Source organism: Ischnura elegans, chromosome 8 (genome assembly GCF_921293095.1).
Source record: "Ischnura elegans chromosome 8, ioIscEleg1.1, whole genome shotgun sequence".
NCBI lineage: Eukaryota > Metazoa > Arthropoda > Insecta > Odonata > Coenagrionidae > Ischnura > Ischnura elegans.
The window spans coordinates 41,876,627-41,901,940 of record NC_060253.1 but is presented as its reverse complement, the minus strand read 5'-3'; the positions used below and the strand labels follow the sequence as shown (position 1 = coordinate 41,901,940).

Here is a 25,314-nt window from a genome sequence, read left to right as displayed (position 1 = left end):
TATCTAGGCTGCACAAATAAAAAATGTGGGCAGTGAAATAAGAGGATTAAGGAATTATGTTAAGAAATATAAAAGTTGTGTACTTCCCTCCAAACACTACTAGTAAATTACAACCCTTAGACCAGGGAATTATTTCTTTGTTCAAAAGACAATATCAAAAACAGCTGGTGATTTATTTTTTATGGAGAGTGAATAGTGAAAACGACTTTAAAAGTGCTCGTGGAACATCCTTCAGACTATGAACAGGCTGTGCCTTTCGTGGAAGGAATCAATATCCTCAATTTTTGAGAAATGCTTCATTAATGGTGGTAGCAAACAGGAGGAAAGTGAGATATTTGAGAATGAACCTACAGAGTACGATAAAATCAACAAAATAGTTGACACAAATTCAACATTTGAAGACTTTGTAAATGCTAATAATGATTTATTCATATGTTCCCCACATGAGTTGGAAGGTAGTGGTGAAGGAGATGTATACATATTGCACGATACAGGAAAAGATGGATTTAGAGGAAGATGTTGGTAATGAGGAATCATTAAAGTTCCCACCAAAAAAGAGGTTGAGGATTCATTGTATGTAATTGAATTGTTTTTATCAAGCATGGAGGAATGCGATCATAATATGATTATATTCAATAGAATAGAAAACATTATATCGAAAGAGTTTCAAACAAGGCTTAAGCAAACCCAATAACTAATTTCTTTCCTAAAAAGCCCTCTTGAACAAGTTACTATTACCTTTGTATGATCATTAAATTGTAAATATATGTTCACTAATGCATGCATGTATGTTTAAATATATTATTATTATGGTTTGTTAATAAAATGGTTCCTATCACTAAAACCTCTCTATAGTGAACCTCCATACATCAAATTGCCCAAATTTTGGTCCCCTCCATTACGATGTAAAGAGGTTTTACTGTATTAGCAAAAAATTATTGTTTATTTAATTTAAAAATGCCCTATAATCGATTAAAAGCCAATAAAATTCTTAATTATTTCTACTGGAGTGCTCTCTTGACATTATTAGTTGTCCACGTTGTTCAATTTTTATATGCACACGGTAGTGAATTCGATTGAGCTGCTTTATTTCCACACAGCAAATTGGAAAGTACTGCTAATTGAAGTACATCCGTGATTCAAACGTCAATTACTTTATATCGAAGTTTAATTATCAACATTTGCCAAGTACCTTCTCCAACATATCAACATCGTTAAACTCAAATGATTTGGGCGTTACTTGTTGGAACCATGAAATGTTCATGGTTCCAACAAGTAACGATGTTCATGGTGAAACAAAGCTCAGAACTATTCCACAACCTTTTATTTAAACAGTCAGGTTAGTCTTGATAATGACGGTATAAACGTCGAAAATAGTAGACTGTTAAAATAGAAGTTTGTGGAATAGTACTGAGTTTTGTTTCACCATGAACATCGTTAAACTCCTTTTCGATTTTTTAATCATCATAAATCAACTATTAACTACTTACCGTTAATCACATAAATACTTGACTATCACATAAATGTCTTATCACGTAAATCACATAAATACATAATACATAACTGGGTTTAGGTGTTCTAGATCTTTCACACACCTTGTATTTATAGTTAAATAAACAGATAATACAAAACATTATAGTTAACCCTTTTACTGCCAGCCCATTTCGAGTGGGATGTTTAAAGACTGCCAAGGCTATTTTCCAGAATTTGCAACATTTCATATTTTAAAATTTTTCAGCTACTTAATTTTATTTAATACATCTAGATTTTTCCCAATACTTAAGATATATCAATATCTTTTAACCATAGATATATTATGGGGGTTTACTTAAATTACAGCCATTGAAAAGGCCACAATCACAGAAAAAAAAGTCAAATAAGTCGGGCCGATAAAGTGGCCCCTGGCAGTTTTCGCTCAACCAGTCAGGGCCAATATATCAGCCCAGTGGCAGTAAAAGGGTTGCAAGGCGGTTCATCGCCCTCGAGAAATATCTGACATAATATCAAGCGTACACAGTGGAAGGAAATTTTAGACCTCGCTAAATCTGATTTATTTTACATGTAAAACATGGGCTCTTTGGTGGTACAAAGACTATCCCTTGCTATAACACGATTCTCATAAAACGTCATACTCGCTAAACCGGGCTTCCACTCTATATACATATATGTTGAAATGATAATTCAATAACATTTGGCAGCCTCTGAGCTTCTTCAGGTCAAAGTGCCAGGATTAACAATATCCACTTACCACTCCATCGAAGTGCCCAGATCACCCTACCATTTGGAGCTTTTCAAACCATGCTATGCCAGCATTTTCTGGTAATCTCAAACCACAGCAGCCGGGACAACCGATCTTGAATTTGCTTGCAGGCAGGTCAAGCTTTTCAAGATTTTGGCAGAAGAGGCTCAAAAATCCATTGTGGTGGTTTGTCATTGTCTTCATTCGATTGAAGTACATTGACTAGTTGTGTTACTTAAATGCTGTTTGTTTTATGCAGAGTTACCCTCCCTTGTTGCCACAAGTAATTAGAAATATTTGTCTTCAACAGGGAATAACAGTAAGAAACTTCCAGTTGAACACCTAATGCCACAATGCATGATGATAATTCATAATTAGCCTTAATGCTATGACTTGTCATGAAAATACAAGCAATTAATACCTTAATTATCCTTAGATACAGTGCAACCTCGATATAACGACATCCCACGGTGCACTAATAAACACTCGCTATAGCGAATTGTCGCTTTACCGGAGGTGGAGCAAATAATAGCCAATATACCTGTTGCGAACAGATATACAGGAACAGGAGTGGTGCGGCGACAGATTAACATCTATCCGATAAACGTAAGCATAAATCCAGACGAAAGGCGAAGTTTTTTTGCATCACTAAATTTCCTTACTCAAATAATGACTAACTATTCAAACAATTTATAAGCGCCGCACTGAATAAAAATCATGCAAAGCATTGTTTCGTCAATCATTATATTTATCGAACGACAGTTTACCACATAAATTTGAGACTGAGCACTCCATTAACTTCATATATTACTTTTATCCTAACTTAATCTCACCAAGTTCCGTTAGAGCCATACTGTAGGAATTGCCTGCAAAGACTGAGCGCACACCTCGAGATTGGGCATCAAAAACCTTAATGAGACGTGGGATCATTTCATCCTTAGGCTCAGCATGGCCCAAACGCCCATAGCCACCAAATCCCCAAGAGAAGACTCTCTTCTGGGCATCCACAATGACCTGAAAGTATAGGGCATAAAAATAAAATTTTACAATGAGAATAGAGTAGACTGGAAGAAGTAATTATGAAGAAATAATAAATTGGCAATTATGCATTTCCTTAACATATACATAAATATATAGAGATATCCAGGAAAAATTTATTATTATTTCCTTTACATCCATTTTTGAGTACATATAAATATGTACTAAAGTTCTGAGAATACAACACAATCACATTTTTTCGCTCCTTGCAAAGAGCTTTCCTTTATTGCTGCTTAATTACCCTTGGGAGAAGTAATATTGTTTTTTACAAACAAGGGTAAAAAACTCAACAAAAAATTACTACCAGTGACGACATGTTTACAATGGTGGTTTGCTTTATAAATGTATTTTTTTTAACTGCACATTGCATTGGGTAGAAAGATTGGAAAATGGACATTACATAGAACAACTGGCAGCAGACCGAGGATGAATGTTGTGGGAGGGCTCATAAAACTCTCATAATTTACGCAAGCGTCCCAACTACAGCAATTTCTTTAGCTATGTGGTCATTTGGGGTGTGTTTTTCAGGAATTCTAAAATGTGACATCATGAAGCAGCACAGGTAGTTGATTGCCTTAATGGGGAAAGGGACAACCAATTATGTACCTATCGTAGTTCACAAGGGATAGGAGGGAAAGAAAAGGAAGAAGAGAAACGAACAACAGATAATCCCAACATCTAAAGCGAGAGTCAGGTCATTCAAGGTTGGATGAAGTACTTAAAGCCTATTTTTGAAACCAAACTCGTAAAATACTGTCCCCATCACTTGAAAATAATTCCTTCGTAATTAACTGCAAAAACCTTAATGTCCTGGGTCCTTTCTGGCATAGGGCGCTACTTAGGCAGTGCTCGTGTGATCCTTTATGGCACTATGACATGAAATCATCCTGCACTATATGTGTTGTGCCTAACAAAGTTATTTGAAAACAACTGTAATATTTTTTAATGCTGGCCAAGAAGTGCTTAGAATCATTTCCCATCTTATAAACTAATGAGCGTAATGGATCTGGCGGTGGCACCAATCGTGGCAATTTCACTTTTCCAACAATGCAACATAATCCAGTAGATTCACTGCTGTAATTAACGCCTCACGATATTGAAAAATGATTTCCAATTTCCCAAATGTTAGTGATTTGACGGCACAATAATCTACTTCCAGATTGTGGTTGAATGCTACTCGTTCCAGGATCACAGGAGCACTGCGCCCAATTGTGAGTAGAATACCTCAATTTCATTGCGTTGTGCTAGCTGTTGTTGTGCTTGATGTGCACGAACTCATATGTAACTGGTTGTAACATAACATAAACAAGCCACCATATTGTTTTTATATAATTTAAAACTGACAATGGTAGTGAGGGACTGTTGTAACATAACATAAACAAGCCACCATATTGTTTTTATATAATTTAAAACTGACAATGGTAGTGAGGGATTGTTGTGAAGGAAAAGGGGAGTTGTGTATAGGGAGTTGAAGGAGGCAGACGTGTTTAAAGGAAGGATCGGGATAAGGACTAAGAAAGGTGGCGGTGTAGCAGAGAAAGGAAGAGAAAGCAGAGAAGGGGAGGCGCCTACGAGAGGAGAAGAGAGCGGGAGGAGAGGACTATAGCGGAACTCAGGATCCACGCTGATGCAGTTCATGGCGGTGGTTCAGAAGAGTGGTGGTGGTAGATATAAATGGAATTGTGATATCATGGTGGCTTTTGATGTTGGTTTTATGCTCTAAGTTTGAAAATATAGAGTTTGTTTAGAATTGTATTGTAATTATTTGTTTATAAAGCAGCGAAGATTTTTAAAAAGTTACATGGTGGTGGCAACAATTATAGCAATTTTACTTTTTCACCAGCCCAGCATAATCAAATGCTTATGTAAACTTACACAGAATTAAGAACATTAAGTGCAGAAGCATGTAAGTTACTTACCGTATGGTTTGTTCCACACGCAACATCAATCACCTCAACACCCTCAACTGGAACGACATGACCATCCCTTGCCTTTTCCACAAAGAAAAGAACACGCTTTGGAGATGTGACACAAGCAAAAGCTAGTTTATTGCTGGTGGCAAAGTATTTCCCATCAGTATTGTGGCCTGAAAAAAATCAAAACACATAATATGATATGGAAAGCAAAGCCAACACAAAGAGTATGAATGCATGGATTAAATGAGACTTTAAGCAGTAATTTGATAGATGCAAATGATTTTTTCTCTGTGGATTTTTTGCTATGGCAGAAACCACACTTCAAGCATTGAAATAAAATGAAACATGGAATCAATTTGCCCTTGATTAAAGCTAGCATTAATCTAATATAATAGCTCAATCAAGAGAACAGATTGAGAAATAGGTATAAACTCATACGTCACTATAAACATACAGAGGGGAAGAACAGGTACTCCTTGACATAAGATCAAGATATGAATACAGTAGAACTTGTTTAGTAAATCTCTGAAGGGACCACAAAAAATGAACAAACTAAACAGGAAAACCTGTTAACGAGGGACGTAAATAGAGTGAGTCCTCGTTAAACGTCACTCACCGTTCCTGAAAAACGTGACGATAAACGAATTGACGTTAATCGAAACATAATATCCCATAAGAAACAATGTAAAAAGTGAATATCGGCTCCTAGACCTCACAATTCCTACGCGAAAAAATTTTTAGCGTATCATATCTGGGGCATTTTTTACGATGGGAATGCCAAGCTACGGCATGAATACGAGTTCCTGTCTTCATCGACGACAATAGCAGCAGAGACGTAAATCCTTCTCCATTTATGGTGGTCGCCTGGGCGAGCGTCGCCTGGGCATCACCATCGCTGAAACATCGTCGCAGTTACAGGAACCAAAATTATTGTGAACACAGCGAAAAAAGTGACCACAAAAACTCCGAGTTCTACACGGAAAAATTCCTTGAAATAACTTTTTAGGTTCCTGAAAACCATTATGTCAAGTAAAACCTTGCAGCACCTACCTAAGAATTCATTTTGCAGAAAATTTGCTAAAACCGTAATCGCAATTAGCAATAAACACACCATTTTACACTTCATTTAAACTGACTGTATTACCGCCCACAAAACGAACAACCTGCAACGCCCGCCGCTTCGCGTTTTTTTCTGCACGAAATTTAAAAGCCTTGACGTTATCGCGAAGCGAAGGTGCGATAAACGAATGACGGTCTCAAAATTTTCGTGACGTTATTGCGAAATGACGTTAAACGGGGTGACGTAGAACGAGGACTCACTGTAATAGTAGTTGGGGTGATTTCAATCTGTGGAAAAGTCGTCATAATTACAATAACTATCGGTAGTTCTGGTAGGACCGCCTTCCTGAACTCTTTTCGCATTTAAAATCAAGAAAATGAGCACTACATTAGAAAACAATACCATGTGAATAAAAAACACAACGTTTCATAGATTTCCCTAAGACAATTACATGAAAATGGCATCGATCTCCCGTGATTATCCATAAATATATTTATAGAAAGAGGACAAGTGAAGCTAAGTCATTTCTTCTTTCTCACAGCGTACTCAAAGATAATAACCACAACCCTGAGTATGTCAATGGGTTGTTTTCAAGCATCATCAAAATTGGGTAAAATTTCATTGACCTAAAATTACAGCAACAGCCGTACACATTCGCTTCTGGAATGAAACCAAATCAATTGTTATAATGATTGATATATCGATTAATAACACACAAGATTATTTATTAGATTACAACATCATTACGAAAAGATTTTTATATAATACAGTTGAAATTTACTTAAAAAATATGTCTAATGTCGTCTGCTTTCTATTTCTTGTGCCGAGATAAAGTATTTTTACTATAAGCTTCACGTGGAGATCCAGAGCATCGTCTGCTCCCGTAACAGTAGTCAACTAATGACGCACGTACTCTATAGCCTCGACTCCTTTAGATAGAGCGGGAATTGGTTAATACTCATTTCCTTCCTCAGTATTATTTTCATCACTTCCATCTTCGTTTTATTTCAACTCCTGTTCGTGCATTTCATCGATTGACATGGTTTGTTAAACAGTGAGATCATCATCAAACTCGCAATACTCGTTGTAATTCACCTCTCCAGCAACCTGATGCCACTCTTCTAGAGGAAAAGGAGTAATTTCTGCTTCTTCTATTGAGTGATCCACTATTTCAATTAACTGCCCTCACTATGATAACTCGTGCAAGAGCAACAACTGCCCACTCGTGAAATTTGTGCAGTGTGTGGTACCCCGGGTACTCCAAAGGCAACAGGAAGTGAGGAGCTCGGGGTGGGGAAAATTGGGGCTTCTCATTAGCTGCAGTTTTGCATAGTCAGACATCCCCAAAAAATGGCCGCATTTTATTATTCATCACGTCACAAGAATTGAAAAATGCATTTGGATAAATCACGGTCGTAGAAAGAGAGATGTGGAATGAATGTAAGAATGTTAATGGCTGCTAATAATAAATTAAATCATGAATTCGGAGGTTTAACACCCTTAAGAAGATACTGGAGAACGAATTGTGGTTTGCATCACAGCAAGCAAATGAGCGTACTAACCAGGAAAGCTCAACTTTTTCAAACGTACTAACCAAATACTTTTACCTGTATTTTGTTCGGATGGTATCGGGATCAAGAGAAATCGCTTTACTAAGGAGGAACCCATACTAAAGAGAAACGTACTAATCAAGTTCCACAGTATTAGGCTGGCCCTAATTTTTCATAAATTTATGAAAATTAGTAAAAAAATTTCAAATTTCTATTCCTTCTTTGTAATCAACATGAGCTCTTGATGATATTATTCCCCCAAAACTTCTCAGCAAAACAATTTTGTGATTCATATTGCAATGCCATTATGAGACAAAGTAAATTGCTGATTTTATATTGATTTACATTTTAGTCTGATTAGAGAAGCTATGGCACCAACCCAGACTTTCTTGTCACTATGGTACTGTGAACTATTTTATCACTAGGAATGAAAAGCTATCTCAATAATAGCCGACCATAACAGAGCATTTTGGTGTAGTCCTTCAACCACCACAGGGCAGGCAAAGGTATAGGTGATAGTAACTTACCCAATTGACCATATTCTGGACATCCAAAGGAGTAAAGACTTCCCTTGCAATCAAGGATCATTCCAAATTCACCACCACAATCAACTTTTACTATGGGGGGTCCTTTATAAGCCAGCTATGAAAAAATTGAGAATAAAAAAAAATTATTTCCACTCAAGGATGGTCTTGCATGAGTTATAAAGACTGAATTATGATGTTTGTAAAGGAAAATAGCAGTATGAAAAGAGAAGTTGATGGAAGAATTGAGTGAACTCTATTGCAAGCTCCGTCAAACCAATTCATGATTGTTGAGCAATGATTATGATATCTACCAATTAACAAACTTTAAAATTTCACACAGTCACAAATGAAACAAGGATAGTAATGAAGCATAAATATTTCACTTAAAACTAGCAGAACTTCAAAAAAATTACCTAAGTAGGTTGGACCATCTTTCAGGCTTCCACCATGTAAGTGTGGTTATGATGACAACAGTTTTACAATATCTCAGTCTTTGACCAGAAATGATGTTAACCTGAAGATGCACAGACAATACCAAATGGAACTGTTGCCAGCACATCAATAAACTCGCAACAAACCCAAAAGATGGTTGACCTATCATTCAAGCCCCATGGACACCATTGTGAGAAATTTAACATTTAAAAAATTAATAATAGTACAGTGGAAGCTTGGTTCCACGAGTGCCCATAATCTCCGGAAATTCACTCGCTACTTCGGGTGCTTATTAAATCTGAAGGTGAAGAAGAAGCCCCTCAAATCCTGTATTCAAATTTATTAACCACTTTCATTTCTCATTATGTGGTGCTATTTCACAGATGAGATTTGCCTTAACCTGCATATAATTATGAAAATGAAATATTGAATAACAATGCAATAGTTTCTGGCACAACTTTGTGGAAGTTGAAGTTCACAAATGACAAAACGGCTTCATTTTCTTCCACGGATTTATTTTCTCGGTACGACATGTTTCATCCTCAAGGCACTTGAATATGGTACTTGAAAATAACCTCTTGAGGCTGAAATATGTCGTACCAAGAAAATAAATCAATGGAAGAAAATGAAGTCGTTTTGTCATTTACTGAATAACAATTATTGGCACACTAAGTTACAAGAGAGGCAGTTATAGCATGGCATGGTTACATGACCATGCTTCGCAATTGTGACATCAGCAACACTCCAAAACAGTTTACATTGAGATCTCATGAAGGCAGGTAATGCACCATCATGCAACATGCAGCCAATTACACAATTCTTAGATAAAAGCACTTAAAGCTGCAAATATTTTCATCAGCAAGGTTACCATTGCTCATTGTTATCAGTGGGTGTGTTTAAGTTTTACTTTTACTCTTAAAAATTGAGAATGACCGACACAATCTAGCATGTCACTTTCACACGTCTTCTACTATAATTTACAAGTCCAAAGACATCATTTTCCAGTGATGAAATCCACAACGATATCATGTAATTTGATAATTGACATAAGCATAACTCACATGGAAGTGGAACACAGAGAAAATAGGAAAATAATCAACCAATGGCGACAATTGGTGTAGCAGGGAAGGTGCAGATTGAAGTCGACTACATATTTTCTTTTCCAATCAGTATCACCAATGAACACCTGGCAAAACTCTTACTCCAAGTTTATTCCGCCCTTTACCCATACCATCACTCTTAGCAGTCATCAAATTGGCTACAAGATTCTCTGCTTTTCGCTCTATGCATGTGGATTAAAGAAAAAAAAACTACAAAACACTGCAAGCTCTTCAAAAATATACCTGAGAAGACAATCAATTTTCGGTGATTGAATCATCAAGATGTATTTTTTGCATCTGAGATGGCACTCTGGTAACACTGTGGATTTATACAGGATGAATTTGTTATTAACATTCAAGGATTTTGTTTCAAGAAATTAAGAGAGGAAAACAAAATTAATTTCCAAGTGATGAGATGATTTAATGAACACCAAAGCCAGGATTTGAATATAACGCAGTGGTGGTTACGCCTAGGCTCAGGCTTAGAGTCTGCGGGATGGCAGCGACAAATCACTTCTATCAATATGCACCTTACATTGTACGAACATCACCAAAGTCCATCCAGAAAAGTTTCCTGCTTACTATAAGATTAATATCAATATTCTTCCTTAAAAATAGAAGTAAAATACTAAGCAATGGAAGCTGAAATTCATTAAAATTCCACCATATTAGGAAATTTAAATTTTTTGGCAGTCTTAAGGTAATGCTATTTCATGCTTGGAAAACTGAGATAATTAACACACGAGCAAAAACTTGACTGGGATCTAAACTCAGACTAGCCAGCCATACGTATGATACCATTATTTATATTACCAGGGTACCATTTTTCAAACCAAACTTCAGACCTAAAATAATTTTGGCCACATATCAATCTCAATGACAATGTATGACCTGGTAAGAGTGTGTAAGGGTACTTTGTAGTTGTTTCATGCAATGCTCAACAGAGGTTAACATAAGGTTAGATACAGCATAATTTCTTAGAGTAAAATGCATTAAAAACCTAATCATGTTACGTATCAATGCCCAAAACTACACACCTGAGTAGGGGTGGTGATTGCTGGATGCTGGCTACCAACTCCAACCTGTCCCATCTTGTTATCGCCACAGCCATAAACCACACCCTGATCTACATTTTTAAAGATAGTTAAAAAGAAACGGTTACAAATACATAATTGCATGTAATTTATAAGAAAATTTTTACACATGACAAGATACAATATGATTCTACTAATAATAAAACAGCTAGGTAAAGGAAGGTACATGGAGCTTCAAAACAACCATATTTATCATGATGAGAGAAGTTAACGAAGAACATACAGTAGGAAATCATGTAGATGGTGCAGTTTATTTTCAAGAAATTAAAATCAAAATTAAAGGTGTACCTCTTTCACAATCCCTTATCTACTAGACCTACTCTCGTTATTGCAAAAAAATTCAAACCTCATGATACTTACATAACTGGTTTTAGGATGAAAAAATTGCTTTGCATCTAAAATAATAAACCCATAGCCAGACACAAATGAAAGGCTCTAGAAAAGACTAACAAAATGTGGAAAGCCTTTGCGAACAGAAAAAAATATTTGGCTCTTAGTAGCATGCCCAGAGTGTCAAAAGTTAGATGCATAAATAAAGTTGGGGCCTGAAATGGAAAACCCTCCCTGACTTAATCTCTCACAGACTTCATCAAGATGAAGATGGATCACAAGTTTCCAAATCTCATCTCATGAGACATATATAGGCCACTAATTCATCGAAACCAGTGAAGGTACCCAGAATTTATGATGCATTAAGAGTCAGCAGTCCCTTTAAGTCTCTGAGAGAACTTTTTTCCACATCACCACCAGCAGCCACATTAGCTGGTTACAACTCCTTCCATCTCCTCCCCCATCCTTCACTGAATTTCCACTCATATGACTGGAAACAATGAAATCACCACGGCAGGCTGTCTTTTGCGGCAACTGCCGACCCTGTTTACTCTTCAAGCTTTGCCTTGCCCAATTCCCTCTGCCTGAAGAACATGTCATGAAAAGAGGGCCAGTAGATACAACAAGTGCACTAATGTATGGTACCAGAACTGCATGTATGTGTTCTGCTGAGTCATTTGTTGAAATTAAATGCACTTTCTTGTCTTGGAAATCAATTTTACTGGTTCATGCTAATTCAACTCCATCAGCGTTCTGTCAATTGTTGTCAATGGCTTTCGGGATCAGCAGCTTGTTGCACTTTATCATGCAAGCTTTCACGTCCATTACAGGTCGTATCATCAGGCGATGAAACTTCTGTCAATTGCCCTTGCCATGTTATGAATTACATATGGAAAATCAGTAGATGGGAATAGTAAGTGAATTTACAGAATGGTCACAAGTACATCCTGATATCCCAACATCTAATATAATAGTATTAGGAAGAAAGGCCAAAAATCTTTACTCTAACTCCAGGCTAAAAAGAATGGTGCACCTCTTGCATGAGTTTATTTAGTATTTCAAAAATTCAATGAAAACTAGTTTACCTGTAAGGAGGAGGGTATGGTTTCTCCCACAAGCAGCAGCCACAACAATTTCATCTTTGAGGGTAGAAATTTCCTCAGGTGTATCCCTTCTTAGACAATCACCAACACCAAGCTGGCCTTTTTCGTTTCGTCCTTGAAAATATTAGAAGAGAAAATAATCAGTAGACAGGACATTGGTGAATGTAAAGTACATAATGATAACATAAATTGGAAGGGCGAATAAAATATAGCAAGTGGTTGTTTGAGGACAACCTTAGTAAGACCAACCTTTCAAATGCTGATTGAATATCCAGGTTAAATGGAATTACAAGCCCAAACTTGATTATTACAAGCCCAAATTCAAACTCTTAGAATACTCCAAATGATGATGAGTACCAATCGCTATCGCATAGGGTTGTGCGAGAAGTGCTTTTTGATCTCGAGTAGAGTGTCAAGTCAACTTGAAAACTACTCGCAAGTATCGAGTCGAGTTTGATCATTTCTGGATCTGGCAATATGATAATATATATGCCACAACATATTCTCATTTTAAAATCCCTTTGTGAATTTTCTTTTCTGAATGCTTAGCTCGATGTAAAAAGGAAAAGATAATGAGGAATATTGATGGTAATTGTTTCAGTATTGGGAGATGAATGAAAATTAACATGTCTTGAAAAGTTCCATGAGCACTATTGAAATGAATTAACCTCTAATAATATATGGTCAATTTAATTAAGATATATGTATCCAAACTGCCAGAAACAGCATTGAGTAAAAGAATTTGCACCATAGTGATGATGTTTTATGATAGCGCTTCCTGTCGGCAGATTTCTGAACTTAATGGCCCTGACAGCTCTGTAACAGAAACTACTCGACTTGAATCGACATTCTTAATGCTACTCGAAGCACTCCAGTCGAGTACCAACTACTTGACTCGAATTTTTGAGTACTCGCACATCCCTACTATTGCATGAAGAGCTCGGGAATTCTACTGGCAGTAAGAAAGTTTCTGACCCAGTGGCAATCCCTAGAACTCTTTACTTAGTCTATTTACTGGGAAAGAATCAAATCTTTCTTCACTGACAGCTACTTGGAAGAGATTATATTAAGTAAAAGAAGGACACTGTGGTAGTAAGGCAATGGGGTCATTCACTCAGACCTAGAATCGCAATTCATTAAATGAATTTGGTAAATGAAAGAGAAAGGTACTTCACAATGAAAAGAATCTTACCCATTCAGCCGTTCTCTCTTAAGTTTAAAGAAAACATTTCAGTTGCCACCCAATTTTCACAAGTTGGTGACATCATCAGACTTCTGGTACATCAACTCATTCTGGGAGAACCTTTCATTAGGGAAGAAATCGCTCAGGAGAGAGTGAACAACAACTATATGAAGCAAATACATGATGCCAAGAAAAAGCTGAGAAGCAGTTATGTGTTGGCAAGAGTTGATGACTCATCCGTGAAAGTGTAAAAGCTGAGGATTTTTCACTGATAGCTTGAGAAGTGAGTGACATATTATAAAACAGAATGATAAGGATCTTCTAATGTTTCAAACACTACCATAATTGATAACAGTTAAAATTGGTGAATGACCCAATCACACTCATTATTTACCAAAGCCACAGGAAAATTATATGAATATTGGAAAATGCTGAAATACTAAAAAATGCTAGATGAATGCAAGTATATTATGAGAGGAATGATGTATTGCATGCAACTTAAAACCATTAGCCTCACAAAACACGGCCTCTTCTTCACTCACAAAATGAAAAGTTCTAAGGCTTGCTCATATTAATGCGAGAGACCTTCCAAGTGTTGCTGCCCACATCGGCACAAGGCAGACAATTAAGCACAGCAATCAAAATGACATTCATCAGGTTATTGCTCTAAAATAAGCTAAGATTCCACTCTGCATGTCCTCAGTAACTGCATATATTCATTTATTCAAAATACATGTCCCCAATCATTAAGTATTTTCAGCGACTGTCATTATGTACGACAATAATGCTCTAGTTCTATAGTTCCATTTATGCATTGTATAAAAGTAGCACATGAGCTTGAATTAACCCTTCGAGGAACTTGTCTTCATAGACAATCCAAGATAAGAATTAACTTTTCTTGGGCTTGTCACCAGGTAAGAAAACTTAAGGCATAAACATCACACTTGTCACCCATTCTCAAGGCAACTAAAAATGTTAAGGCTAATGGAGGAGAGCCCAAAAAAGTTGTTATTGCATTCATTTTATTCGCTGGAAAATGTTAAATCATAATCCAGTACATATTTTGACATAACAATTTAATTTGCAAGCATATACATCACAAATATTCAGAACTCTACTCACACATGTAGCTTATCATTTAGAACCTCATGGAGGAAGTCTATAAAACATATGGATGGATAGACCTGGTAGTTGCTCATTCCGAACAAAGCCCAAGTGAACTGCTCACAGAATAGAGGTACATGTAGAAAAATTTCATCCATTTAGAAAAAAGACCCCTCATAAACAGCCACCCACTTAAGTCTAAGAGCTGCTTGGGCTCGGACCATATTGAAAAAACATACAGCTCAAATATTACTCAGGCATAGGCTTCAACAGTAAATGCTACTTAAAAAATAGCATTTAAAATTTACTAAGGAAAAAGAATACATTTACTTAATGCTGCAGCAAGACATAATTTTAAGGTACTGAGGTTGATGTGGTGGAATTGATCCATAATTTACCGTTGAAATAAATGCAAATTTACACTTTTTTGAACAATTCAACGACAGGAGTAGTTTCGATTCACAGAGCCATTTTTGAGTCTGCATTTCATATAGTCAATAATGTTAAACGTAAGCCAGCTTGGAAAATACACATTTCAAAATTAAAAACAATAAAATTACTGATGTTATCAACGGTGTTCGGCGAGATATTGTGGAACATAATGATACAATGGTAAATGAAGAGCAAACTTAGTGCATGTCCACAGTAATTTTATTTGGTACGACGCGTTTCAGCGACCTTACTTCGCTATCATCAGGTACAAAATGCCATATTTTCGTCAAGAAGTCATATATATATACAATCATGTAAATGGGAGGGGTATATTTATGAGTCGGCGGAAGTGGGAGAGGGTTTGGGGGGTAAAGGATGGGGGAAAGGGGTGGGGAGGTGGTTAGGATACGTAAGGATTTGGGTTTCGGTTGAAGGTTTGAGAGGGGGGAGGGCTAACAATTAAGTAAATGTATTCTTTTTCCTTAGTAAATTTTAAATGCTATTTTTTAAGTAGCATTTACTGTTGAAGCCTATGCCTGAGTAATATTTGAGCTGTATGTTTTTTCAATATGGTCCGAGCCCAAGCAGCTCTTAGACTTAAGTGGGTGGCTGTTTATGAGGGGTCTTTTTTCTAAATGGATGAAATTTTTCTACATGTACCTCTATTCTCTGAGTGATTCTGTGTACCAAATAAAATTACTGCCCACCGTATTTGCAAGGGCTTCGTGCTGACTGCTACAGTTTATTTTCAGCCATTTTATGTTTCTTTATAGGAAAGTTTTTTGAGACTTTGTCAATCTTGTTTATGCAAGAATTACATAATCACATACTGAAAAGTCATATTTTATGAAAGTCAATGTTGGAAATAATAAAAAATATTTCGCCACCTGCATATCACGCTGATTTTTGTTCTTATAGCAAGGCTGCAAAAATTGTCCAAGATGACACAATCCAGTGATTTTGAATGGTATTTACAAAAAAAAAAACAAATTAAAAGACCAGGCGATAAATTTAAATGAGCCTCGGTACAATTGCCATGAGAATTAAAGAACCTGGATAGCGTAGTGGTCTGCGCATTGGCCCGGAAAGCCTAAGGTCCGTGGTTCGATTCCCGGTCCAGGGGAATTTTTTCTCATGGCAATTCTTGTAGAAAAATTTAAAAACGATAATTTCAAACATATTCACCCTATCTTACACTGAAAATACCTTTTATTATTTTCAGCACAATGATATTAACCAATAACAAGAGATCATTTTAGAATGATCCCACCATTAGCCAGATAAGGAATAAGGTGCTTCTGTTGGAGCAACCAGAATTTTCCATCATCACATTTACATTCGACGCACCCCAAAGAGGTCAAGGGAGGCATCTGGCCCACCCCTGCCCGAGATGTTAAATATATAATAGCCATGGGGTTGGAGGGATTTTCCAAATGCCCCTCCCCAACATGGCAATGTGACGTATTAGTTGATATTTCCCCTAGATAATTTGCACCGCCCCAAAACTAGATTCTGAATTCGCCACTTGCTGGAACGAGTGATTAATTCCAAGTCACAGGCCTAACGCTATCCACGCAAGTGAAATTCCACGCGATAGGGGTGTTTCGACGGGTTGCCTGCGTCCCAGGAGATAACAGAGGCCCCCGAATTTTCCAATGGTCACATTAAAGCGTCCCTCTGATCATGAGCGCGAAATATAGAAGGGAGAATATACTAATGAATAATACTCCGCATTACAATGCATACTTAAACATAAAAATTACGTCGAAGAAACATCAGATGACGAGATGTTAATGAATTTCCACTCGGGCATATATCCAACGACGCATTCAGAAGTGCACGACCGGTTTAAACCCAGGCACAAAAAGCATTTCGCCGCGTGGGTTGGCGTTTGAACGAATGCAGAACGAGTGCGGTGAGTTAACCCCATTCCGACGACCAAGGCGAGGCTTCATTGAAAATTTTACCCCGTGAAGAGAAATTTCACACAAATGCTGACTGCTGGCAGGAAAAATATCCCCATTTTATTTTTTTCGCGCACTCTTGAATACACGAAAGAATGCTTAAATTAGAATGAACAATGAACTGCCACAAGTAAAACAGCCTTTATGAACAGGTGCATTTTTTTCTAACTCGCGTCCATACATTTACGCAATCGTTTTCAGCTACATTTCATTGAAAATAATGCAATTTTCACGTAAATCATTGTACAATAAAACGCAAGTAAGAAGGCCTTGACGTAAAGTGCTACATCGCACGCTTTTGCATGGATCCTACGAGTGCATTGTCTGAATACAACATGCGTTCAAGCATTCGTGCATAATTGCGCTGCTGCGTTTGAATACGCAGCAATTTCGGAGTTGAGTTAGCCCATGCTTAACTACCGAAGGTACGTATACCGTCTGCACATGGGAAAATGTAGACAAAAATAATACGCCAGCTTTGAATGTCCATAATTTCGAATTTGACTTGGCCCACACTTAAATGCCGAAGGCACATATATCGTTTAGACATAAGGCTATGAAGACGTACATAATAATAGAGCTTTGGATGTCCATTTCAGTTTCAAATGAGCGTAGATGACATCGTCAAAGGATGATGGAATTAGCGCGAAAAATGCCACGCCTAAAAATGTCTTTCATCTCTAGCATGCAAGACCTGGTTCAGCAAACACATTAACATATCAAGTTAAACAACACAATCCTCGATATGACGCCCGAAATCAATTAAATGCACCTCTTCCACCCCACTTCTTTCGGGAGAGGGCGATAGACTGCGTATGTAACGAAACGCCACCTCCCCCACTTGGCCCCATACAAATTATTCCTAATCAATATCGCGAAAGAATAGGACGAACAGGCCATTTACCTACGCACATATTTTAATTCCCAGGCTCAATTATAAAAAAAAACTGTAAAAACGCTACAAACTTGCATTCGAAATAATACAATAAAAGCTAACGAGTCCATATTATATCAAATTCATGTTTCGGTGCGGGGCCGGGAAAGAAATCTGGGAACGATAAGATAATCGCCCGCGCCGGCTTTCCATCTGCTCCCCTACCCGGCACCCCTTGTGCAAGGGGGGGCTCGCCCGAAAAAGCCCAGTCAGCGGGAAGGCCGTCGACTCATTTGCGAAGCGCGCAGTCGCTCTGAGAATGACGCGTCCAATATTGGAAATGAAATGACACAAAACCGCCGCCGCCGGACGACGCCGACGAACTCGCTTCGCGGTACTGTTTCGAATTGGCTGGGTATTCAGGGGAAGCGCCCGGGGCTGCCAGCTCGTTTGCACCGCTCACAGGGGTGGGTAGGCAAGCATCCGGGAATCCAAGAAACCTCGACACACTACTTAATACATCGCCTACATTGGGTTTTGGGGGGAAAAATAATGATGATTAACGTCTCGGAGCATAGGTCCGACAATTTAATGCAAACCTGTTCGCCAACGTTTTAATATATTTCTAATATCTTTTACAGGACTTTGAATGATAATGATAACAATAAATTGCTACATGAAGGCATGAAAGATTGTAACAATGTTTTTGCAATTTAATAAAATTAAAAAAATATAAAAATAATTCTAATTTACCAATATAAATGAAAAATAAGAGACAAGAATTTTGGCATGCTTTAATTTTTCCAAAAATAATGAGACAACAACACAATTGCATTTGTTGAGGCTGGGTGAACCCTGTGAACTGATTCGCTTATTGCCCTACGTTCCTTGGCCATCGCCAGTCCTTTTCTGATGGAATAAGCTAACTTGCGAGAGGAGGGCATTTATAATGGATCATTGAAGAGAAGAGGTAGAAAATGGAGGGGTAAACGGGTTTATGATTTTCTTCAACTTCAATTCTAAAAAAAACTTGAAGACTTATAAAATGGACACTCTTTCTATCTCTCCCCTTCCAATCACCTTCCCTCAGGAGAAAAAAATAGAAATCACAATGCCATTTGTTGTTGCTGGGTGCACCCCGCATACTGATTCGGTTATTGCCCAACATTTTGCGGCAGTTACTCATCCTTTTTTGAAGGAATAAGCTGATTTTCCATTGTAGGGTATTTATAATGGATCATGGATGGGGTTGCATATGGAGGGGTAAAAAGGATTATAATGTTTACATCAATTCTAATAATTCTTGGAGTCTGATAAAATAAATACTCTCTATATACCCTTCCAACCACTTTCCTTACATAAACAATTATAAATATCCTTGACAATAAAGCTAACTTATTCCCATAAAAAAGACCAGCATTGGCAAAAAAATCAGGCAATGGTATAAAGTAAATACAAATATATATAAAATAAAGTTTCATCCTTCCACCACCTGAGAGAAATTTCTTCCACTGAGGACGTATACATAACCAACTCACGCCACTATATTCATCAATAGGATAAATACAATTGAATTTTGAGGACTTTAAATTGTATATTTTTTAAATTTGGTGTTTCTTGTCTTTTTTACTTTGGTCTTATTTTATTATTGTGTAAAAATGGATTTTGAGGGGAATGTAAATGCAGACATGTATTGTTTTTTTTGCTGATTTGGTGCTATGTGGACATTCATTGTGCAAAATATTTGGTGCTTTGAGGACATGTATTGTGAGTGTGAAAAATGGTATTTTGAGGGCTTTTTAATTTTTTTCTCTACTTAGTATTTTGTTTTGTATTTTGGGTTATGTATATTATTGTGTCTTAAAGCACTTCCTAAATCTATGTTACCACCCGACTTCATGGTCGACTTGTAACTAAATATTTTAATAATAATAATACGAGCATGACCAACAAGTTAAATGTAAGAGAGGGGTTTATGATCAGAAGACAGAAGGGAGATCAAGTTCAAATCCAGGTGGAATGGGTTCAAACCAGGGGGGATCAGGTTCAAGTCAAGGTGAGATCAGGTTGGTGTGATGGACAGTGTTTTCATTCCTCACCATGGGCCCTGGTTCAAATTCAAGCTGTGGTGGAGATTTTTCAGAAACCACCATATCCCAAATTGGCTCTTTTTGGTAGACACTTGGAAAAACTACAGCACTCCACACATCAGAAGTAATGTTAATCCACAATCCCTCAAGTGCTTTCCATTAAAAGCAAACTGAACCCTGATTTCTCTCTACCACTTAATCACTCATCCCATAATTTCAACACTCTCATAATCCCAATGGCATATTTGATTGAAGCAGTAGCTCACCTCAGCCTTCAAATACCAACACGATACCTCCACTGCATAAACGCTCAACAATTGCCCACCGATTCAAATCCGCTCGTCTAGATAGCCCTTATAATACTAGATGATCGGATTCTATTCGGTGGGCGATTGTTGAGCATTTATGCAGTGGAGGTACCGAACATATCAATGGCAAAGTTCTAACAACACGTATCACAAAATTTGGCCAGCTTGACATATGTATCTTAAACTAAGTGTAATAATATTAAAAAATAAAATTCAAGCAAAAAATAAACTCTTTGTTGGCAAATGTATGCTTCATTTTCAGTTTGATGAATTTTTGGTTTTTAATTTCAGCGTATGATTAGAAAAAAATTACTCGTTTTTTGCTCACCTGAAAAGTTGCCATTTTTGAGATATGTGTTGTTAGAACTTAGCCATCGATATGTATTTCATATCTGGGTGAAACCTTTTGATACCCAAAACAAAAATCCTACAATTATGAGGAGGCACAGAGGAAGTAACTGGCTCCCCTATCCCTAAAGTGTGAAGTTCACGCAATTGTCACCTGAGGCTCTACCTACTCAAATTATCCTTCAGGTTGAAGTATGGAAAGGGATCCCTTTTATGAAAAAAAAACAAAATATGAATCATGACTGCATTGATGAATGATGCTAACAACATCCTCGGTTTATTCCCTGCTAAATAAGTAGCATTTGTTTTCATGTCTCACATTCTTGGTTAAGTTTCACAAATTTGTTCTCTATGGTTTCAGGTTGGGAAGGTTTAACCTCTTGGTCCACTATGAAGACCCTATAAACAAAGTAATTATGCATCAACACATCAGAAACTATGTATTTGGCCTAGGTTGGTCAGTGAACTTAGTCACCTAATCTTCCGATAATCAAACTGCATAAAAATGTGTGGCTTACGATTTATATTTTCAAACAATGGGAAGGGTGACTAATTTCAATTGAATTTCAATGCAGATCAATGTGAGGAAACATCTAGCACAGATGAAGAGGCAGAGAGCATGGATGGAGAGAGAACTAAGAAGGAAAAAATACTAAAAATGATGCTTCAGGGAAGCATGTCCAGCAAGTGGGTGGGGGTGGAAAATAATAGAATTTACAGATGAAATGAAAGGTAATAGGCCATTTTAAGAAGTTCAATGAGTGAAGCGAGACAAGTCCGAGCTGTTACCAAGATGATCCCTAAAAATAAACCAACCAAAACTTTCGCAGTTACTATGAAGGGACATAAATTCGTACATAAAGGCTAACACACATTATAACCTACTAATTTAATGGAAGCTTAAAACATGACAATGAATAGCACCATGAAATCAAACATAAGAGATAAGTCCTCTAACGGAATTCATGAATTACATTAAATAGCATAATTTAAACATAATATCCCAAAATCAAACAAAGAAAATAATAGCTCAATTTTTGTAAAAATCAGTCAAGAGCAAAAAAGGCAGAGAATGGATGATAAAACATGATTAGAGCTGAGAGTAACAATGCAAAGGGCTAACCATCGCTGACATATTCAAGTCTTATGAAAACACTACACATGATAAAATCGCCCTTAAGTGTTAACAAAAGCATTGAATCCTAATAAACTGATGCATCCTGGAAACAAACTTCAAGACTTTCAACAACTAACTGACTTTTCTGCTGAATTCATCGAACTATCTTGAGCCAGTTGTGCACAAGGCAGGTGCATACACCACGTAAAGCAGCCACAAATGTGCAGTTCCAAATGTACTGTGTAAAGCTTATATTGCATGGATGCATGCCAAATATAAGAATGTATGGAGGCATAATAGCCCCTGCTGTACTTAAAAAACTATTGCATGCCCAATTGATAAAATGACAAAGCCTAAAAACACATTTGCAATTTCATGCCCTGTGTAAAACAGGCTTAATTTAGCCCTGATACCTACTAGTCTTCCAGCCTCTGTTCAACAGTAGGATATTCAGGATGGGGGAGGGCCAGGAAGGGGAAATAATTTGCCAAAATTTTTTCTAAGTCAATAGTTTACCACTTTGAAACTGACATCATCTATAGATGCCATGCCAAATTTGCAGGCTTTCAACTTGGGAAAATAAAGAAATTTTGCCATCCAGAGGACATAAAAATTAAAACTTTGTTTTGACTAGATTTATTAATTGAACATTAACAGTGACCTACCCCCAGGTAATATAAAATTGTAAGATATTACTAACTTTGGGCACCACAAAAAATAATTTTAGCCATCAGAGATATAGCTTATTACTTATTACTGCTCAGGTCCACAAAACAGCCATTCTTCTCAAGGGACAAATAAATTCATAATTGCTAAATTACAAATTGGAAGAAATTTCATTTGAGTTGTGACAGACTGACAACTATGTGCTCCAAGGGGAAGAATAATCCCACCCAAAGGCATTGTTTCAATTTAAATCTACAATAGAGATTCGATTGAAGAACCTTAAAACCACAGGTAAATATTCATGAGGTGTTCCTTTCCTAACAATTTTTAATTATTTGATTGGGCAGCCTTCCGTTCAATGATTTCAAGAGAAAACGAAGATTAAGTTTTTGTACACTCTGTAGTAACCATTATTGAATGAATTTTATTTGTCCCAAATAAGAGCATCGAAGATCATCTAAGACAGGATTAGAATAGATAAAAATATATATCAGGGATTTAATATGAGTCAAAGCATAAATAAAAGGCTACAACCAGGCTGGGAGTCACCCCATGGTAGAAGGGGTGAGTTCATTGATTACTCTCTCAAAAATCCTGTGTAAATTGAGAAGGTTTAGATTTAAATGCTTACAAATGAGTTTATTCCGTGAAAAATTTTGCTGACCTTTAAAGAACCCCCAGACATTCCTCTCCCCAAAAAGAAACCAATTAACTCTGCTGGCACACACTGCAGACCATAATACTAATCTGTCCTTACCGTGCAGAAAAGTGAGTGGTTTACAATTTAGATTTTTCAAATAGCAGATACGATCCAGATACGATAATTAGAGAAAAATAGCACTAAAAGAGTACTTCTGCCACCAACTACACTCAATTGCAACAATTCCCCCATTATATTATACTAAATTCGCCTCAGTTTGAGTCGAATCTAATTTCATCCTTCGATGATAGCAAGTTAGCCGATACTAAGGAAATAAGATCATTGAAATGAACTTATTTTCAACTTAGTCGTACATCAAGGTTCTTAGACGGTACTCTTACTTTAAGAACCTTGGTCGTACATGTGTTTCAATCGTAATGCCATGAATCGCAGCTCGGTCAACAAACATAACCATGAAAGTTTTGCGATGGGCGAAAAATTAAATTAACATCACATAAAACCGACAGTGATAAGTAAATAACTTGTCCGCCTTTAAGGATTTTAGGCGTCCTCGTTAGTAAAGACACATTGATTCCCGGATTCGACGAAGCGAAGTCCAAACTTATCTACAAATCAAAAACTAATTTCACCACTGAGAGCGGAACAATATTCCACAATCCTTTCTTTAAACAATAGAGAAAACACTAAACGAACTGCACCAGAGGTGGCTGGCTGAATCGCCGGTAAGAAATTCATCAGTTAAGGACTCACGAAATAATTACCCTTCCACGCATACAAGTTAAACGTTTTGATTCCAAACGAAATTATTCAATATAAAACAATAATTTTTTCCCGGGCTTTAATCTATAAAAATAACCACTGATATTTACGAAAATACCATGGTATCAAAATGTATCGAAACGTAAACTATGACAATATTTTAATATGCGTCTTCATAATTTTTTAACGAGTAGCCATTGGATTCGCCAAAAAAACAGGCAGGGCTGCAGAACGCCGCAATAGCTGGATCGAAAAACGGTGCGAATAGCGGTGTGGATGAAAATCTGAGAATTGATGCGTTTTAACTCCTCATATGCGCAGCGAAAATGCCACAAAAACAATAACAAACGATGTCATACCATGTGAGCAAAGAGTAAACTGGTACTGGAATGCAGAACTGACCATACTCAACGGTACTACGTAAATAAAAAAGCAAAACACTCACCCCAGCTCAAAAGTCTTCCATCCTCGGTTACGGCAATGTTGTGTGCGCACGTGTTTCCCGTAGCGACAAATCGTATTTTCACACCGCTGAGTGGACCAAATCTATGAGGAACCCATAAATTTCTTCCAGAAGCAGCTTTGCAATTCTTAGGGAGTTCTCTTCGTCCGATAAGATCCCAATTAGTGCTTCCACAGATGAGTAGCGTGCCGTTGTGCTCTGACCCCTTCACTTTCTGTCGAGGTTAGCCAACATAATGAGATGCGTCACGTTAGAACTCTTGACAGACAATTGTCACAAAATGCACATAAAACATAGAATAACTATAACGACAGTTGGAATAATCATGCTCCAACCACAGAAAAATTCGACGAAACATGCTACTTCAACGGAGGCTTGTATTCATGGATGAAATAATAGGAATTAGGATGTGGTACACAACCAACACCTGTTTGTTTCAACTAGATTAGGTGCTGGGCATGGTTAAAATGACACGCATGCGTATCACCTACCAACTTGTTTTTGTCAGCCTGATCGACGCCTGTGCCAAAACCATCGCGACTTCCTTCTCCATTATCAGAGGGTTTCGGTGATTCAGGTTTGTCAACTTCTTCGTCGTTTTCTTTCGATTCTTCCAATTTCCTCTCCTTATTGTTGGAGTCCTCAACCTCTTCATTCTTCCGTTTCGTGGACATAATCACTCAATTTTATATCAATATCACACGGGTAATTCAAGCTATTGATTGCCCGACTCTTCAATAGCTTTCAGGAGCTTACCGGTTATTGTTCCTTTAGCTTTATTCAGTGATATACACGCCGCTACGTGTTGAATAAACGAACTACTTCGGGATAAGAATAGTATCTAATAATTTGTGGCTTGTTGTTAGTGTTTTTGCGAAACTTAAGATTTAAAAAACTGCTAGGAATCGCAGTTGAGTGGACCGAAAGTAAAACTATAGTATTCAAAGCGACGATTG

The 25,314-nt window shown here is 37.2% G+C and overlaps 1 protein-coding gene across 1 annotated transcript in view; it reads right to left on the bottom strand.

The window, feature by feature from the left end:
• LOC124164108 (protein RCC2 homolog) overlaps positions 1–25,032 on the bottom strand; it is a 36,841-nt gene extending 11,809 nt beyond the window's left edge. Inside the window, exons 1-7 of the mRNA XM_046541285.1 lie at positions 24,850–25,032; positions 24,341–24,572; positions 12,372–12,503; positions 10,900–10,988; positions 8,331–8,445; positions 5,197–5,363; positions 3,073–3,253 (exon numbers count right to left, since the gene is read on the bottom strand). Of these exons, the coding sequence (XP_046397241.1) occupies positions 3,073–3,253; positions 5,197–5,363; positions 8,331–8,445; positions 10,900–10,988; positions 12,372–12,503; positions 24,341–24,572; positions 24,850–25,032 (1,099 nt within the window). The remainder of the gene's footprint in view (positions 1–3,072; positions 3,254–5,196; positions 5,364–8,330; positions 8,446–10,899; positions 10,989–12,371; positions 12,504–24,340; positions 24,573–24,849) is intronic.
• Between the last annotated feature and the right edge of the window lie 282 nt (positions 25,033–25,314).